This window comes from Peromyscus leucopus, chromosome 5, assembly GCF_004664715.2.
Source record: "Peromyscus leucopus breed LL Stock chromosome 5, UCI_PerLeu_2.1, whole genome shotgun sequence".
Taxonomy (NCBI): Eukaryota; Metazoa; Chordata; class Mammalia; order Rodentia; family Cricetidae; genus Peromyscus; species Peromyscus leucopus.
The window spans coordinates 25,667,795-25,688,171 of record NC_051067.1 but is presented as its reverse complement, the minus strand read 5'-3'; the positions used below and the strand labels follow the sequence as shown (position 1 = coordinate 25,688,171).

Below are 20,377 nucleotides of genomic sequence, written 5' to 3'. Positions count from 1 at the left end.
CCAGGCCAGCTCTCCTGTGGGTCATAGGCAGGCTATCACGGGGCTGTCAGTTCCCAAGTGCAGCCACGTGTCATGCCCAAGGGACAGTGTTCTGTAACAGTCCACCCTGTCCTTGGGCTCTTACATCCTGCCCTTTCCTCTTCGGTGCCCCTGAGTCTTTAGAGGTGGTGATAGACCCAGACGTCCCACTTACATCGGACCCTCAGTGGTCACTTATTCATCAACCTCAGGGCAGACATGAGTCTTTGTAGGTCCACTACAAAGTGAAGCTTCTCTTCCCAAAGCTGACATCAGCACTGACCTATGGGAATAAACATAAATATTTAGAAGGTAATTTGACAGGCACATCGTGGGTATTTACAAGAGAAAACAAAAAGCAGTAGCTTTTCACTAGGACCTCTGACCTCCCCAGTCACGGGTCTTTGGCCAGGTTTACAGGATCAGATGTGAGTTCCTCCTATGGAGTGGGCTGCAGTTGCAATCAGAAAGTGATTGGCTACTGTCCTAACAGCCATGCCACCATGGCACCAGTGGGCACAGCTTGCCTTGGTATAGTTGGTAGTATAGCAGTCAGGTCCACTGCTGAGTTAGACGACAAAGGACTTTACCCCTGGCAGGCTCCATAGCACCTTGCAGCACTATGAGACCTCACAGGCAGGGAGGAAGCTTTTGTCTCAGTTCCCTCTTGATTCTCTGTTCTGCAGCCAGAGCATGTGGCGTATTCACCAACGAGTCCTCACCGTCTTGTTCTGGTGGGCAACCAATTACAGTGACTGTTAACATGCGTTGTTTAGGGGACCAACAACTCTTAGGAAGGTGTAGTGGGGGGCAAGTTCTTCACTCTTTCATTCATTCTCACACCTTTCTGCACAGTTATATTCTTTTTTTTTTTTTTTTTTTTTTTTTTTTTTTTTTTTTTTTTTTTTTTTTTTTTTTTTTTTTTGCTGATGAGGGAACCCAAAGCCAAGCATCTTTAAATAACTTGATCTCGTGCAAATAATTTGTTCAGCCAACTCTTGAACACAGCGCAAAGACTGTGCTTCATCTCGGGCAGAAGGGAAAACTTCAATCTCAGCCTGCAAGGCAATTCATCTAATGTCCCTTACCCCCTCGGTCTCATTGCTCCACCGCTGGTAACTGGTAATCTGTGAAGTAAAACTGGGGAACGTTCGTGAGATGAGCCCGTGGCACCAGGTCGAGTAACAATAGTTGTCACTCTCTCTTGTTTAACCCTATAGTGGAGTACGACAAGGAGTTCTCCCCACGCCAGCGACACCACAAAGAGTTCAAGTTCAACCTATCCCAGATTCCTGAGGGTGAGGCGGTGACGGCTGCAGAGTTCCGCGTCTACAAGGACTGTGTTGTGGGGAGTTTTAAAAACCAAACTTTTCTTATCAGCATTTACCAAGTCTTGCAGGAGCATCAGCACAGGTAGGAAGGCTCAGGGAAGCCCAAAGGTGGGGCTACTCCCTGCTTCTCACCCTCTCTCCTCATAGGACTTCAGGTGTCTTTGGAAGGTGGTCTGGAGGTCAGGGGCTATTGAACGTGAAGAGCTGGTGCTCTGAGGGGTAGCATTTAGCTCTCAAGGTGTTTTGCTGTTAAGTAGATTTTTCAAATAGGGGTCTTTCCCTAAGCAAGCCAGTAAGCAGTACTTAGTAAACATCCTTGATGACCAGCCAATTGATGTATTGGGATAAACTGTTTCCTGTTATCGTTTGGTCCTCAGGTTTGATGATGTGTGAGTGGCTAAAATTAATGCACACATTAAAATTATAGAATAATGCTTACAAGTAATTGCAAGTCAGGTGACTGAAAGGTATGTATTTGTGTATATGGTATACATACATGCTTACTTTGAATAAGCAGATATAGCCACTACCATTTAGGTACAGGGAATGATAGATTACTGTTTTCTGTATGTCTGTGTTATTATGCTTTGCCAAAATGAGTTTAGACTGATTTATGGGGGGGGAGGGGATCTGCAATAAAGTATATTCATGGTGCTGCCTGGCAATGAAGAAAATATTCCCCAGCAACTGCTGGAGCTTGGAAGGGCAGAGGACTAGGCAGTAAGACCTGAATTCAAGTCTGTAGTAACGGAAAGGAAAACAATCAGTGTGTTGAGCAGGTGGGGATCTGTTTAGCTTATCAGTCAGTGAGAACAGTGTACAGGAAGCAGAGATTCACATGACACAGGGAGTAACCTAAGTCACTGATCATGCCTGCAGAAATTAGAAAGCCAAGGCAAAGATAAGCATGAACGAGGGGAGGAGACCCCATACTTAATAGACCCAAAGACAATGTGGTTTGGCCTTTTTCCAAAGCAGGTTGCCATGTAGCTGAGGCTGGCCTCAAACTTGCAGTCTTCCAGCCTCTGCCTCCTGAGTCCTGGGATTCCAGCCTGCCCTCCCCCACTGTCTACTTTGGCTTCAGAAACAAAATCTAATTGAAAGACTATTGACTTTCCAGTAGGTTCCAGAGATTCCAGACTGACCTTGGTTTCTTCTGGATATATGGATCTGTGTGTGGGGATGGCAAGGAACAGGAGCTAGCCCTGGGGGAGGGTTGTTTTAGTTTTGAGAGCACACCAGTGTCCAGGAGGGAGATGTAGAAGGCTCTGAGAGCTGCGAGACACACTTAATAGAGTGGATGAGGAGTAGCAGGTGGAGAGAGGCAGCAACTTAAGTATTAGACTCTAGAATTTGGAGTCAAATCTGGTGGATGGCAAAAGCCAGCAGAAACGAGCAAAGGATCCTTACATACCTTAAGAGAGACAGGTCAGCAGCCTGGTTCAGAGAGGTCGAGTCCCTGGGAGGGGAACTTATTTATGCCGCTCCCAGTTTCAGCACCCCATGAATGTAAAAAAGAAGCAAAAGGAGAACGTGACTCTTCCTAGGTATGGTGGAGGTTGAAGTTTATTGTAGATAAAAGGGAGAATGTAGCCAGAAGCAGACACATCTGGAAAAGTCCAGAGTGAACATGGCTAGACTGAGCCAGACCATGTGAGGAGAGAGGCCGGGGAGGCACGACACACATGATGACCCGAGAGGAGCCACAGACCAAGAGTGGCATCCTGGACCAAGAGACTGGTGTAGCCAAAATGGCTGAGTTATGCAGGGGCCAGAGGCACCAGGGAAGGGAAGCCAGAGAGTCCAGGGTAAGAAGCAGGGTATGCCAGCCAAGGAAGACCCTGAGACAGGTAGGGACTGAGGGATGGTGGAAGAATTGATGGCCAGCATCCACTTTGATATGTTAAAGGCATCTCAATTAGCCATTTGTCCCAGGTTTGAGACCAAACACTAGAAGAAGGACCAATAGATGCCAGGCACTGGGAACACATCATGGTGCTGCTGAATATATACACTAAGGTCGTGTCTTAGCTGGGACAGTTAAATGATGAGTAAAATATAGCCATTGGGGTATGGTGACAATGGACCAGAATTTTAGAGCAAGGAAGTTTCCTGGTCTTTTCTCTCATAAATACACGTTTATCTGATAACTCTACAGCAGAAGGCTTGTTTGGGAAAGCAGAATCTCTCCTTGCTAGATATTCATCTTTTGATGTGGCGTTCAGTGGGTCTTGGACCCCGTCTTAGCTGTGGGCTTTTCAGTCTGTCCAACTGGATATTCCATTTTACTTCTCTGGTGAGAACAGCCTGAAGATACCTGTTGGGCTCACACGTTTGTTTGAAATGCATGATTTTTTCCCTCTCTTGCAGAAAAAAAATGATAACAAAAACACTAGGCTAGAAGTACAGTGACTGTGGAATTTTTCAAAGGAATTTTTATTTTAAAGAGAGAGCTAGCAAGAGCTTTGTGGGCTTCAAACTGAACTCTAGCCAAACGGGAACAGCTGTCATGTGCTCACGATGGTGGTGACATCCTTCCTCAGGACCAGCCGTGAGTTTGGAAAGCAGAAACCAGAATGGCCCCAACCTCGGATGGCTCTCTGGTCCATTTGTCTTGTAGGATGGGAGCATTTGGCAGTTGGATGTGTTTCATTTGTGCGCATAGGAGAAGGAGAATGCTAGGGAAGTTGGGAGACTTTCATGCTTTTGAAGGGCTCCAGGTTGGCTGGGGGAGGTTTTCTTATCTGTGGGCCAGGAGCCCAGGCCTCCTGCTACTTCCAAATGTTCTTACAGAGGTCTCCAGACTTAGCTGCAGGGCTCCTTCTGCAGGTTTGACCTCACCATCTGTACCATCTTGGGGTGTCTTGGCTGAACACGCTTTTCTGAGCGGAGAGGAAACTTATTTATCTAATCTGTACTGAAGGGCAATTTGTAGCGTTTGCTGTGTTCACTGAATGTAACAAATGTTTGGGCTACACAATAGTTGGCCTCCTCAAGGCGGGAAGTTGGGTTTTTAACTGCTAACACAGAACTTTAGTAAAAGGCAGAAGAAGTAGTATCGAGTCTTTTGACACAAAGAGCTGATTGGAGGTTGTTAAAGCCTCTGAGAAGGCAAGGACTGGCTGTAGAAATGTGTTTCTGTAAATAGCTGGAACAGATAAGTTTATAACAATAACAAAAATTGACTTCCTAAGTACAGGGTACTTATTTGAGAAACATGGTACTTGAGTCAAAGCCTGAGAATGGGTCTTGAGATAGAGCATATGTAAGTCATGGAAAGACCTGAAGTTAACCTCAGGGTGACTTGATTATTTTGAGGTCCAAGGCATTCATTGGACTTATGTATATTACTTCTTTTAAAATTTACTCCATGGTGGTCTGGCAAGATGGTTCAGCAGATAAAAGTGCTTGCCATTCAGGCCTGGTGACCTGAGTTCAAGCCCCAGAACCCACCTGAAGGGAGAAGCAGCCCCACAAAGTCGTCTTCTCATCACCACACACATGTCACAGTAGACACACGCATCACGCACACAGACACATCATGGGCACATGTACACAATAACGACAAATAAAATTTAAAAATTACTCGGTGGTTTTGTAAATGTTTATATTTTAAGATGAGTTTAATGGAATGTAGCTCAGTGTAGAGCGCTTGCCCAGCGCGTACAGAGTGCTGGGTTCCGTCCCCAGCACCTGAAAAGGGGAGAGTGGGTGGGGGTGAAGAGTGTACCTGGGAGGAGTTAGGGGGACGACAGGGAAGTGGATATGATTAAAACACATGGAATGTGTGTTAGTTACTGTTCTACTGCTGTGAAGAGACACCATGACCAAGGCCACTCTTATACAAGAAAGCATTTAATTGGAGGCTTGATTACAGTTTCAGAGGTGAGTCCATTTCTATCATGGTGGGAAGCATGGCAGGAGGCAGGCACAGGCTGAGAGCTCCATCCTGATCCGCAGGCAGAAAGATACTGAGCCTGGCGTGGGCTTTTGAAAACCTCAAAGACCACCCCCAGTGACAGACTTCCGCCAATACGCCACACCTTCTAATCCTTCTAATCTGTCTCCAAGAGTCCACCAAACTGGGGAGTTAGCATTCAAATATGTGAGCCTGTAAGGACCATTCTCATTCAAATATCACATCATACATGTATGGAATTCTCAAAGAATTAATAAAAATGTATTTAAAATGAGAGCAAGGTTTGGTACTGAAAACGAATACATCCTTACAGTAACACTGATACAAATTTGCGTTTTATATAGAACTGGCAGTTTGGAAAAGGCCCTTCCCTTCATATCCTCTCATTAGGATTTTCCCCTGTTCCATCAAATAGGAGAGGAAAAGGTCACATTTAAGAGAATAAAGCATGGCACATTTGAATTTTGCCAAGGCTAAATCATGCTGAAACTATGGTTTGTTGTGTTTCCTAAAAGTCACCCTGATAACACGGAGGTTATCCCTAAGCTAGGATGAGCAGGAAGTGCCCAGAAGAGGTCGGCAGGCCCCATACCTCCATCTTTTGAGCTCAGATGCAGGCGTCACAAGGATGCTCCAGTCTGCTCCCATTGGTGGCAGAGCATGTCTGTTAGAATTTGGCCTTCCTACAGAAAGCCTTTCCATTCTTCTCTTGACCAACCGCCCGTCACCATGTTTTGTAGAGGACGGGAGGGGAGGAGAAGGACAACGAGGATAAAGTGATGTGCCACCACCTGCAGGCTTTCACAGATCGTCCTGTCCATTTACCTCTTCATTATGATCTTCTGTGTGACGTGCACAGTAGCTGTCTTCACACTTGGAGTGCACTCACAGGCCGCCCTGAATTCCTCTTGCCCTCCCATACCCATGCAGAGTAGCAGGATGGTCACGTGTCTTTTCCACACACTCCAGGACTTACTTCTATCACATCTGCGTTAGTTACTTTTCTCATCACGGTGACCGAGTTGAGCTGGGAAAGCGCAGCTTGGGGAAGACGGGATTTATTTTAGCCTACAGGTTTATGGCCAGGGAGGCATGGTGTGACTTCATCTGTGGTAGAAGTTGGGGCACAGACCATTACATTTTCATACATGAGGAAGCAGAGAGAGACTATGGTGGGGGGGGGGCGGGGAGGAATACCAGGGCTGGCTGTAATTCATAAGCACCCCCACCCCCCAGAGACCTACTTCTGCAAGCCAGGTTTCATCTCTTAAAGATTCCACAACCTCCCCAAACACCCACATCAGCTGGGACCCAACTCTTCACACTCCAGTCTTTGGAGGTATTTTACATTTAAAGTATAGTAGCATATTTAGGTAAATTAGGCGATTTTTGAGGCCTTTGTGTCAATTTTTTGTCTACAGATCTTATTCAGTAAACTTTTGCATTCCTGAAAGTCCAAGAGATTCTTGTGAGAGCCAGTCAGGAATCCTGACAGAAATGGTTACTTCCTGAGGTGTGGCTGTTCTGCGCATGCGTCAGTCATCTTGCCTCTGCTGGTTCTGGCTTTCCACATCTTCCCTCTCTGACAGTCACATTGTTTGGCAGTGGTGGCTTATTCTCCTTGAGTATGATCCTTTCTTTACCATCTTCTATCATACAGGTTTCTTGGGAAGATATTTAAAGTAAGAATGAGCAAGCTTAAAATGCATTTTTTTTTCCTGGTACAAATGGCATTAAGATGGGGGGGCGGTGGCGGGGAGGGAAAATGCATACATGTGGATGGAGAGGGTTGAGTAGAGGCCGGAGAGGGGTGTCAGGTGTCCTCCTCTCTCTCACATTCTCTACCTTATTCCTTTGAGGTGGGGTCTTTCTCAGAACCCAGAGCTCACAATTTCTGGCAAAGCCAACATCCAGCAAGCCCCAGTGATTCCCCTGTCTTCATGCTATACCACTCTGGGTTTACAGAAATGTGAGTGACCATGCTCAGCTTGTTACCTGAGTACTGGGGTTCTCATAGACCTAACTCTGGTCCCCATGGTTTCACAGCAAACCACCGAGTCGTCTCTTCAATCCTGGTGTTGAATGTCTACATGCTATCATAAATGGTAGTGGGCTGGAGAGATGGCTCAGCGGTTAAGAGCACTGGCTGTTCTTCCAGAGGCCCTGAGCTCAATTCCCAGCAACCACATGGTGGCTCACAACCATCTGTAATGAGATCTGGTGCCCTCTTCTGGCCTGCAAGCATGTATGTAGGCAGAACACTGTATACATAATAAATAAATAAATGTTTAAAAAAAAAAAAAAAAAAAAAAAAAATGCCGGGCGTGGTGGCGCACGCCTTTAATCCCAGCACTTGGGAGGCAGAGGCAGGCGGATCTTTGTGAGTTCGAGGCCAGCCTGGGCTACCAAGTGAGCTCCAGGAAAGGCGCAAAGCTACACAGAGAAACCCTGTCTCAAAAAAACCAAAAAAAAAAAAAAAAAAAAAAAAAAAAAAATAAATGGTAGTGTAGGGCAGTGTGTGTGAGTGTGTGTATAGTTGGTTTGTGCTCCCATGTAGAACCGCAATTGATTTTTGTGTACTGATCTTCTATTCAGAAACTTGAAATTTTATGTTAATACTAATCATTTTTCTGTTCAGACTTTTGAAATGTCTGAGTATGATCATATCATCTGTAAATATTTTTTATTTCTTTCTTTTCAATGCTGTTTTTTTTTATGCTGTTTTTTTTTCCTTTTAATTTTCCTGGCTAGGAAATCCAATGCAATTCTAACATCTACTTATACACTAACCTTGGGGGATGAGTGACAGATTTGCTATCATGTTATTAAGGATGATTGTTATAAATGTCTCTATAGACACTTAAACTAAGTAGACTAAAGAAATTATCCTCTAAATTTCCTAAAAGTTGTTGTTTGTTTGTTTTAAGATCAGGAATTGATGTGATATTTTATATATATATTCTGATTTCATAGGATTGTGTAGTTTTTCTCCTTTATAGTGTCAATACATTAAAATTTCAAATACTAAAACAATTTTAGACCCTGGAACAAGTTCAATTTGTGATTTGTTATTGTTATATACACTTGGATTCAGAAACTGCATCTGCATCTAGTGTCCGGATCACCTCTGAGTCTATTGCCAACATCTTTTTAGTCCCTTGATTGTTTCTCCATTTGATTTTGTTTCCTGACATGCCTGACAACTTTTTGTTTATTCAATTTTGTGTATAATTTAATAAAAACAGCTACAGACATCGTTGCTTTCTTGCAGATGGAATTCAACATTCTTCGGGAAGCCAGAGGCAGTGCAGAGCAAATCATTTTACCCCTTTGTCTTGGATGAGGCTGGACTTTGGGCTCCCTAAGGCTCATCTGTTTCTGGTCCCCCCACCTCTTGTATTTTAGCCCCCTGGGGGTTTCAGCTGAGACTAGGATACTTATGAGAGGCCCTCATCCTTGGTGGGCTCTGAACTCTCGGGGTTTTTTTTTTTTTAACTCCCCAGCATTGTGAAGCTGCCAGAAACCCTCCTCTGTTCTGGAGCTTCCAAACAGCTTGCTTCTGCTTGTTTGCTCAGCTTCCCGTCCCATGTATACACAGCTTAATATTTGGCAAATATCTCAAATGAAAATATTGGTGTTCATGGCAGCCAGAACTTGAGGAAGAAAACTGAACCCAAACCTCTGTGAGATCACGTTTACATGTTCACTTCCAGCAGGCTGCTTCCTTTGAGCCTTTCCTCCTTCACGTCCTGTCTACTTTCACCCCGTCATCATTGTCATCATCATCATCATCATTGTTTGAACTCTCATTTTTATCCTTAGCTGGTGATAGCATGTCAAGCGGCTGCTTTCCTCTTTGGTGTATTGATTGTAGGAATTTACAAGTGTTCTGAAACGAAAAAAGGCAGCAAATACCTTGCCTCAGTGCCCCGCCTCACTCTGGGATCTTGAATTTGACCCCTCATGTTGCCTGGCTTCCTGCTCTATGATGATTTCAAACAGGCTTGAGTTTTTGCCAACAAATTCCTTTTTTGGGTGGTGGGGTTAGCTTGACACATCAAAACCAGAAGTCTACATCATCTCAGGAGACCAGCGTCTTACTAGCATTTTAATTGAGAAGTCTCTTAATGGATCCCCCATAAATATTGATGAATGTGTTATTAACCAAACATAGATCTATAAGAAGACCAGAGTCCAGTAGCTGGCCCAGAATAGCATTACTTGTGGACAGATGGTGCTGTTATGAAATGCTATTGGGTTTTCAGCTAAGATAAAACTCAACCTTTTCAGATACCCGACAGTTTCTTTTCTAAAAAGAAGGGCACACTTGGGAGAATCAGGATGAGAAGTTGCTTTTGCTGATGGAGGAGAGGAAGGCCTTCTGTCATGTGGCCCAGCCACACAGTGTTCCCTTTTCTACCTGGCTTTCACAACTGAGTGTGGGCCTCAGGCAAGCAATAAGCCTTTTAGTATTTGTTCTTTTCCATTTGAAAAGGGGGTAATGCAGGCCATCTAGAGCTTGGGTTATGTAACTAGCTAGCATCTCCAGCTAAGTATATGCCCCTTCGACTTGGAATGCTCTCTACCTGAAGAAATACAAAACCAAAGCTCAAGCTTGAGAACCTCCCATGCCTCACTCCCATGATCCATTTGTAAAGCACAGTGTAGAATTAAAATGATAAAAATACTGCATATACTCAGAAGAATGCAGAGGTGTTTCATGTTGGAGGGAAATCGGGGTGTGTGTGGTAGGAAAAGACAGCAAGCCTTTGGGAACTGCCTACCTACTTGGTCAGCTTGAATGAGATAGGAAAATGAGTTTATGTTTCTCTGCACTGAGCCTATGTATTATTCATTGCTGAAAGCTGATTGCTTTTGATTGCATGCATCTCCATACATGCGGAGAGACAGGCTGCATTAGTGGTTAGGATTATTTTATGAAACTTCTTTTTCTCCCCCCCAACCAAATTAGCAGTCTTTTAACTGTTTCATTACCCTACATTGGACAAAGATGTAGAAATGTAGGATCAGATAATTAAAACAGGTAAGATTATGATGTATTCTTCCTCAAAGGGTAGAGGGATTCTTCACTCCCTTTGTGTTTGTCTCTAGGGCAGGCTGGAATAGACTCTAGGACATGGAGCCATTGTTTTAAGCAGCTATAGAAGACAGGCTGAGAAGCCCTGCATGTACATAGTCATCAGTTCCCGTCCCAGCTTCTCTATCTTCTCAAATACTGCAACTTTGGACTTGATCTTTCTGTGACTCTGCTTAGAAGCCTAACTCGATAGCCAGTCCATAATACAACCAACCATTAGCTCATGGCCCAGCTTCCATCTGATGTGTACTGTTTCTGGAAGGAGAGGAAGAAAGACATCTTGAGAGCAGATGGCCTCCAAATGTATGTCAACAAGCAGGCAAAGGGAGAGCTGAAAAATTGAATGAAGCAGTGGGATGCTTTGGGCCTTGCCTCATGGAGTGTTCTCCACGTCCAGTATTAAATGCATCGCTCTCAAGTCTCTGTCAAACACACACCTGCTCAGGGCCCACCTGGGCCTACTGAGCCCGAAGCTCTGCAGTTGAGGGGTCAGAGTCTAATGCAGTCTTCGAAGTCTTCACTGGAGACTGCAGAGAACATGGTTAGGGGCATGTGCTATTTGGCTGTGTGACCATGATGGCCAAGCTACTTAAACTTTTGGCAAACCTGTGCTGGTGCTGGTCACATTTCTCTATTAGGGTGCCAATGAGGAGCTAACACATGGAAGAGCTCTTGGAACAGTCACAGGGCAAACACTGCTAGTATTTTCTGTGTTTGTGTTCTGACAGCAAAGTGCTTTGTATTGGGTAAAAATGAAAGGGTGCCTGCTGGCATTTCAGCATCTTCTTAGAATAGGATAGTCACTGAGGTGAAAACCTAGCACAATGTGCTATGAACTCAATTCAATTGACCAATTTATGTATTTCTTCAGCATTGCCTCTCAAACCCATGCATGTGCCTGTATGCGTGCGTGCATGCGTGCGTGTGCGTGTGTGTGTGTGTGTGTGTGTCCTGGTTTGTAATACTCTATCTTCAAATTATAGTCCCCCTGTCCACCTTTCTAGTGGCAAGAATTTAAATACGTACCTTACATTAAGCAAAATTCAAGTGTCAAATATTCTTCAATTTTTTTTCTTTCAGTCTACTCAAAAGCTGGAGTCTCCTTGTTTTAATGAGTTTACCAATATTTGAATTTTGTTTTGTCTTAACTTTCCAGTAAATCCAGACCCATACACGGCAAAGGAATGTATTATGAATCTGCTTATTTTGAAGGAATACATTCTACTTTATCAAGAACATTTTTTTCTAACAAAATGAGTTCTGGCAAACACAGCTGTTTCTGACAGGGCACTGTGACCTTGGGTACAATCTGGAGAATGGATATTTGGGCACCTCCTGCCCTTCTCTGGAATGAATGAAGGAAAGGCCCACAGTGTTTTACCCAGGGGAGTATGATTAACCTGGAAAGTACTTTGGAAGCTGAGTCACAGGGGAGACCACTTGGGGACAGTTGTGCCCACCAACCTGAACCTTCCAGGTCTTTGAGTGGAATGCTAGTTGTCAGCTTTAATGCCAGTGTTAATTTTAATTTGTAGATCTCTTCAGTTAGCCTTGTTGATTGGTTAAAAAAAAAAACAAAAAAAAAAAAAAAAAAAAAAAAAAAACAACCTCTTCCAGGATGATTATAGTCTGAGGATAATCACACACTAGAATGGAAACACCTAGACGAGCAACATTGTTCTGTCTCTGGACATGGAAACCTTGGTTATCAAACACAGTGGGATCTGAGTGGTGATTGAGAGCAAAACCGTCAACAGATGCCTTACGGATTGTATCTTTTTGGTTTTAAGAATTCTTTTCTTGTTGTTATAGTTGTTGTGTAAGTGGAGTCTGCCATGTCAGCAAGAGTCCAAATGACCAGTTGGGGTGACTGTGGTTGGTGGGGATTCTCCATTTAGCAGTGCAGGGTCTCCTACCTGAGGCCATCTGAACTCAGGTCTCTTACCTGAGTGACAGAGTGTGATTAAGAGGAATCAGATGCATGTTGTTTGGCTTGGGGGAACTCTTATTCTCCCAGTGCTGGCACTGGAACCCTTGCACATGCTGGGCAAGTTCTCCGACAGTGAGCTAGAGCCCTCCATCTGCCCGAGGGAGGCCACACTTTACAGAGGAGTCAGTGCACTAAGAAGGCCACAAGTCACCAAAGTAAACGAATAGATGTGGCCAGAGAGTTCCTAGAGGCTGTGAGATTTAGAGTTTTCTTCCTCTGTAAAGTTCCTTGTGTTAGTTGTGTCAATGGGTGTTTCTTGGTCCACTTTGTTCCAGTATAACAAAATACCAAAGATTGATGTTTTCTTTTACAAAGAACAGAGATCTCTTAGTTCACAGTTCTGGGAGATGGGCAATCCAAACTAGGGAGCCACAGCTGGTGAGGACCGTCTCTTATGTCATCACCAGAATGGAAAGTAGATGGAAAGAGAAAAGGGGGAAGCTTGTCCTCTATCAGGAACCTTCTCTGGTGACAAGGATACCATCCATTCCTAAGGGAAGAGCCCTTGGGACTTAATCACACCCCAAAGACCCCCCTCAGCACTGCTCCATTGGAGAATAAGTCCCCAACCTGTGACTTTGGGGGCAGACACCTTCAGACCTTAGCAGACATCAGTGAAGCCATCACACTGAGCGCACCATTCTCTTGAATGGGAGGAAGAGGGAAAAGTCAGGAAGGTCTTAGGGGTTCCACCACAGCTAGCCATAGTGTGCCTGCCTGGATGCACCTCTCAGGCACCCTGATCCTAGTGTGTGGGGCCGGCTCATGATTCTAACCCCGTTTCTGCCCTGTTTCCATAGGCAGCTGACTCTGATCTTTAAACACACTGGGTCTTGATTCCATACTTTATTTGAGCCCTTGCTTGGTATTTGCAGCTGTACTGTGGCCATTCCTAGACTCTGCTTTTTATAGATGGGAATGGGGGCCATAAAGAATGAGCCTCTGGTGTACAAGCCAAGAACTACTGCAAGAAATTCCTCCTAATGGAATATTCCAGACAAGCTTCTTGATGAGGACATTTGCATATATGGCCATCTCTATCAGTGAGCTATGGCCAAATCCTGCAGACAAACTCTCCAAATCAATGGTTTTTATTTCAAGTTTACATGAACTCTTCTCATGAAAGCTTCCATTTGTCTCAACCTCTTCTGAGGGGAGGTAGGAGATGTGGTATGGACATCTGTGTGGAGGTCAGAGGGCAACCGAGTGCTTTGTTGGGGTGTGGACATCTGTGGGGGGGGTCAGAGGGCAACCTAGTACTTAGGTAGGGTGTGAGCATCTGTGTAGAGGTCAGAAGGCAACTGCGGGCATTGGTTCTTGCAGTCTAATTCGAGACAGTGTGCCTTGTCTGCTGCTTCTTATACTAGGTTGGCTGGTAGCTGTAAGATGAAGGCCAGCCTGGTCTACATAGTGAAATCCAGGCCAGCCAGAGTTATATAGTGAGGCCCTGTCATGCACGCGCATGCACACACACACACACACAGAGTGGCATTTTGGGAGGTGATAGGCCTAGCTAGAGACTAGCTTGGGGTTTATTCCAGAGGGTATGTTGTTTTTGTTTCTACTTTTCCCTCTCTTCCTTCTCCATTCCTCCCTCTCTCCTGTTTTCCCTCCCTGTATATCTTCATACATCCCTCTTCACCTTCTGTCTCAAGAGACAGCCTTGAAGTAAAGAGCTCTCCTCTATAGCATGTTCCCACAGTCAGGATGTTCTGCTTGTGCCCACAGGTCTAAGCAGTTATGAATTGAACCCTCTGAACCCGTGAGCCAAAAGTAATCCTTCCTTCCTTTGAGTTGTATTGGGAATCAGTATATTGCTGTCCCTTGCAGAGGACCTGGGCATCCTAAAGTCAAGCTCCCTGCCCACCATGTCTTGAGTCAGTAGCTGTTGGACTGCATTTGTTCAGCCAGTCTCATAAAGCATCGAGAACTGCCATGATCTTCATTATCATGAGCAATGGGCACCACATGAACAGCTATGCATTCTGGGTACTACAGAATGCAGTGGTTACGACAGAAACTCAGCCCCCAATGTCCACTGATGACCATAAACCATTGTCTTCGAGTTTCTGTTGCTGTGATAAAACACCATGACCAAAGCAACTTGCAGTAGAAAGGGGTTATTCGGCCCACACTTCCACATCACTGTTCTTCACTGAAGGAAGTCAGGACAGGAACTCAAACAGGGCAGGAACCTGCACAGGAGCTGATGCAGAGGCCATAGACGGGTGCTGCTTACTGTTTTGCTCTTCATGGCTTGCTCAGCCTGCTCTCTTATAGAGCCCAGGACCACCAGCCCATGGTTGGTCCCACCCACAATGAGCTGGGCCCTTATTCATGAATCACTAATTAAGAAAATGCTCTACAGGCCTGCCTACAGCCTGATTTTATGGAGACATTTTCTCAGTTGAGGTTCCCTTCTCTCTGATGGCTCTAGCTTGTGTCAAGTTGACATAAAACTAGCCAGTACAGCCGTATAAATAATTTCTTCCACACTGTAATAATGAATCTTTCTCACCACCTCTTTTCCAATGCTTTCTCAGATTTTACTTGCTCCCAGATCCATAGTTTGGCCTCCCTCATTCCCTTCTCTTTCTCCATGTTCTGTTTTCCATCTCCGTTTTAGACAGTGATTTTTCAGGCTAGGATTACATGTGCACCACCATGTTCAGCTCTCCATCCTATCTTCTGAACCCCTCTCCTCAGAAACAAAAACATAAAGCCCGTTCCAGCTCTGTGCGCGAGCCTTGCCTGCCAGCCTTGCCGTATCCACACTGCACCTGTCTGCATCCATCTCTTGCTTCCTTAGATATTAGGTACCTGCTGCACAGCTAGAGCTCTGTACCTAACCACTGACCCTTGTCAGGGGCTCTGTATGTAGGCACACACTCCACCTCCTACCTTGAACTTCTCTCTGGATCTTGGTTCTAGGGAGTGCCAGTCAAGGTCTGTCCCTACCATGATGACGTCCTCCGCTTTCTTTGGGACCAGGCTGGTTTTCCCACAGAGCCCTTCGTCCCGTCTGTGTTATTTCTGGACGAGAGTTTCCTATGACCTTGCCGAGTGGACCTTCTGTCTTTCTGCATCTCCACTTCAAAGCGTTGGACTCGCGGTCCCCTCTTGCTGTTTTCCCTGAACACCCCTCATCCCCCTGCTCGAAGTTGTTGCCCCAGTCACAGGGGGGCAGTCTGTCCACAGGGGACGTGACACATCCAGGTGGGGGAGAGCTTTAAAGAGGACAGGCTTGAGTGTGCCCCTGCAGACTGCTGAGCAGCTGAGTAAACTCCCTGTCACTCTACCTACTGTTTACATGTGGGGACCATGACACCAGAGCTCCCTTCGGACGCCAAGCCGCCTTGGAAGGGAGAAGTGTGTTTCTCATCTCAGAAATCGAAGATTCTAAACTCAGATGTTGCACTGGCCTCCAAAAATGCCGATGAATGAGAAGTGAACTATATTCATGTATCACAGGATGTCTTGGGAAATAATCTCAAAAGATAGTCTGTTGTTATGAAAAACTTTTTGAATCAGTGCTGAGCTCCTTGCTTTGTTCATTCACTAATTTCCCACACTGGTTTGCTTTAATCTTGGCTACATAATCCTGACCCATAACCTCATGTCTGAGACTCCGTTTCCCAGCTGAGAATGGAGACATATACTCCAACAGTCATGATTATTGTGACAACTAGGTAAAGCAAGGTAAAAGAGACTGCTCTGTAAATGTACACTATTAGAACTTGATGCTTATTTTAAACTAGTGAAGACATTAGTATCCACTATGTAAATTGCATGGGATTAGGAGTGTTTCTGGGAATTTTTTTACATAATGAGATATTTTGAGAATGGCTGCTAAGTCTAAATGCAAAATTTATTTTTGACTCACATATATCTTTTTTTCTCTCTCCCCAACTCACATATATCTTATACGCATGGCCTGATGATATTTGTAGAGATTTGATGCAAGACACCTAATCATTATGTATTAGTTGGATCCTGACTTAATCTTGTCTTATGCCTATTGCTCCCCACCTTCTACTTTTTAGAGTTCGCTAGCCATAATTAAGCTATTAACCAATAAATAGCATCATAAATGAGACAATGCCATAATAAAAAATGAACTAAATATTGAGACAAATGAAATAATATTTGCAATTATCCTAATTCCAAGAAAAAAATTATTGTGGGAAGCAGTAGGTGGTTATGAATTTAAGGAGCCCCCCGATCGCTCATGTCCTGCGTCTTTCCCAATTATGTTGTGTCTGTAGACTACGTGGTGTCATTCAGGCAGAGCTGTGGCTGGTAACACAAACGGGCACGATCTGACTTCGGCATTCTTTAATGACAAGACACAATAGGAATGAGCCACAGGACAGCAGGTGACTCGCTGCGCCATTTTTCTTTCTTTCAGAGACTCTGACCTATTTTTGTTGGACACCCGTGTAGTGTGGGCCTCAGAAGAAGGCTGGCTGGAATTTGACATCACAGCAACCAGCAATCTGTGGGTGGTGACACCACAGCATAACATGGGGCTGCAGCTGAGTGTGGTGACTCAGGACGGTGAGTTGTGATTTGCACTCTGCCAGCATCTACCCACAGTCATTTCCATTCATTTCCTCTATAGCAGCTGCGCGGAGACCATTGTTTGTAGCCCAGTCTTGGCGCCAGGATGACCTTCTTTTCTGTTTCCTCACGACCATATCGAAAAGCAAAACCTTTCTTCTAGCAAGGACTTGGAAGCAGGCTCAGGCCATGTCCCCTAACGTCCTCACTCCACGAGACTAACAATGGGAGGCTAGCTTCCCCAGGCTGAGGCAGGTGGGAGAATCCCCAGAGGAAGGCAGGGAGCTTGGGGCAGGCAGCTCAGCGATAGAGCACTTGTCCAGCCTGTGTGGATCCCTGGGTTCTTTCTACCCAGCACCAAAAGATAGAAGAGATGGAAGGGAAGAGGAAGGAAAGGGAGAGCCCAGGAAGGGGACAGTCGTTAGAATCTGACTGTCCAGTGAGTTTGCCAAGGGACCCTTGAGGAGACATCCCCTCCTGACTGGCTGCCTGCTTCAGTTGTTCAACTCCTGCACAGTTGTTCCACGGATGGGGAGAAATATAGCCAGAAAGGAAGTGTGAACACCGGTGAATAAGAGGACCAGAAACAAGAGCACTCCCTGGGTTGATCCTGTACTTTTTAGAAGGCACACTTGGAGTCTGCCCATCTAAAGGGAACCAGCCAGGGTGGGAGAATGTGTGGGGCCTTGCCCATACTTTCCACTCTTTACTACTTTAATAGTATGTGGAAGAATAGAGTCGCCTCATCATGTAGCTTTGAGACTAAGGTTCTGTGGAGTAAAGAGGGGTGGGCTTTGGTTTGCATTAAAGGACTCCACGTCAACCCCCGTGCGGCGGGCCTGGTGGGCAGAGACGGCCCTTACGACAAGCAGCCCTTCATGGTGGCCTTCTTCAAGGTGAGCGAGGTCCATGTGCGCACCACCAGGTCAGCCTCCAGTCGGCGTCGCCAGCAGAGTCGCAACCGTTCCACCCAGTCACAGGATGTGTCCCGGGGCTCCAGTGCTTCAGGTGAGTGTGAATGGAGCCTTGGTACCCATCAGGACAAAGGTACCTCTGGCCCCAGATGTTGGACAGCAGCTTCTGCTCAGCAAATACAGTGGCTAGTGGGGGTTCCTACAAATTGTGGTAAATGTCCTGGCCACAGATACCTATATAGACTCCTAGGACCCTCAGCCTAGAGCACTATTACCCAAAGGCTAGAGCTGTAGGCATCCCCACCACCTCTTGATTCAGACAAGCATTCTGTTGGGTGGGATTTCTACTTTTTTTTTCCTTCCCACAAAAATCATGGAAACACCTCAATTATTTTAATTTTTAGATACATTTTATTTAATTCATAAATGTGTTGCCTGTATATATTTGTGTGTGTTACGTGCATGCCTGGTGCCCATGGAGGTCAGCAGATGTACCAGGTCTTCTGGAACTAATTACAGATGGTTGTGAGCCACCGTGTGGATGCTGGGAACTGAACCCAGGTCTTTCTGCTTGAGGCCAGAAGGGTTTCAAATGTTTCTTTTCTTCAGATTTGGGGATAGGTACATATATACATAATGAGATTTCTTGGGGATAAGACCCATGTCTGACAAAATTAATTTATATTCTCTGTTCACTTTACATACATATGGCTGTATGTTAATTTTATACGGTATTTTTAGTGCACCACCACCCATCAGCTGATGCTTTTCAGACTTGGGGTGCTCAACTTGCATGAAGAAGTGTTGTACATTCATGCTCTGTGGGGCTGGAGAGATGGCTCAGCGGTTAAGAGCACTGACTGCTCTTCCAGAGGACCCGGGTTCAATTCCAAGTACCCACAGCTGTCTGACACCCATGGCAGAACACCAATGCACATAAACAAGAACAACAAAAACCAATACCCAAGGCCATTCATGCTCTGTGGACTTCACCAGAACCCTTGACTGGGAGCAACAGTCCACTCAGAGCCTCTAAAGTGGATTTTATTAGTTCACTGAACTGAGAAGTTCAGAATTATTTCCTGCTTTAGTTTGGTTGGATTGTTGGGAACTAATGGTACTGGAAAGTTTTGTGTCTTGTTGGTGGGATCCTCAGAAAGTCAGTTAGTGTATGGTATAGTTTCCCAGGATCTCAAGGTGAGACCTCAAGAATTCTTCAAATACAAGAATTCTCTCCCTTGCTGGGTTCAGCAGGAAGCCAGGCCTTGATGCTCACTGGACTAGCTTGTACCATATGCCCAACCCTGAGCACTTGCTGCCTAGGCAGTGCTCTGATGGGCCAAGCCTACATTGAATACTCAGTTCTATTCTGGACAAGCAAATCCAAAGGGTAAGAGAGAGGAACCAGTGTCTGAGGTTAATTCCAGCTTTCAGAAGTCTTCTCTAAAACTGGGAGAAGTGGGAAATGGAAGCTTCTAGAAGCAAGTGCATAGCTGTTAAGTGGTACCGAATTCAAACCGCACCATTGCTCACGCTAGTACGAGTGCTCCTGGGTCCTGGATTCCTTGGGCTGTTCAACAGCCCAGAAATCAAGTGTGACACTGAGCATCTGCGGTGAGATTTTTCTGACAGAATTTTCTCTTTCTTGCAACCTTGTGGCTTTGGAGAAACCTGCCCAGTGGGCCTGAGCTTCAGTTCATCGCTCTGTCAGTGAGGGTGCAGGATACCTCGCAGGGTGTTAGGACTTGGTGAGATGCAGTCACAGGGCACATAATCACCTCCAAAGATTACTTACACCCCCTTGTAGGAAGTAGGTGCTTAGAGTATGTGCTGGGATCCCAAGGAAGTAAAACACTTCTAGAGGGTGTGTTTATTTCCCAGGCAGCTCACGACAACTGTCATTTTTGGTTCCCAGGGGGAATGAATGCAGTTTCTCAAAGCACCCCACTTTTCTCTGGGAGGAAATGTCTCCTAGATTTTAGGCTGTGACTTACTAAGGTTTCTCTTATGCTGGTAATTTGGATGTGACTCTTGAGTAGCCACCACCCGGTGTGATATGACATTTTGTTTCTCCTTGTCATGGTGTTTCTTGGAAACACTGCACAGCATGGGTGTTCCTGTATTTACCACTAGAAACAGTCAGTATTGAGGCCTTAAAAAAAGAAAAAGGAAAAAGGAATGCCTTGCTTTGCTTTATTCCCCTGGGAGGCAGTCTGCTGAATTGAATTAATAGTCTGCATTTTCCTCTGGGGCCTGATGATAAAGTCAGCCAGTGGTAGACTTCATTTGGGAACTGTGGCCAGTTTGGTTACTAGGACCTCAGACTGTGGAGGCATCCCAACAGTGTTGATTGCTTTTTAAAATTATAATTTCGCATGATTGACTCAGCACTCACCCTGCCCGCCTAATACATAGACCAGTTCTTTTTAATTAAGAAAACATGTCTCTGATTGGGCTTTAGCAAAGCCATCCAATTACTTTTGTCCAAGTCCCTTTCAACTTTTTCTTTCAATCTGATGAGTTAAAATTAATTATGGATATTAAAGT

General features: G+C 45.2%; 1 protein-coding gene across 1 annotated transcript in view; it reads left to right on the top strand.

Moving 5' to 3' along the window:
• The window catches only part of Bmp6 (bone morphogenetic protein 6), a 152,419-nt gene that overhangs the window by 120,626 nt on the left and 11,416 nt on the right, over positions 1 to 20,377 (top strand). Inside the window, exons 2-4 of the mRNA XM_028894727.2 lie at positions 1,239 to 1,431; positions 16,765 to 16,913; positions 17,727 to 17,924. Coding sequence (XP_028750560.1) covers positions 1,239 to 1,431; positions 16,765 to 16,913; positions 17,727 to 17,924 — 540 coding nt within the window. The remainder of the gene's footprint in view (positions 1 to 1,238; positions 1,432 to 16,764; positions 16,914 to 17,726; positions 17,925 to 20,377) is intronic.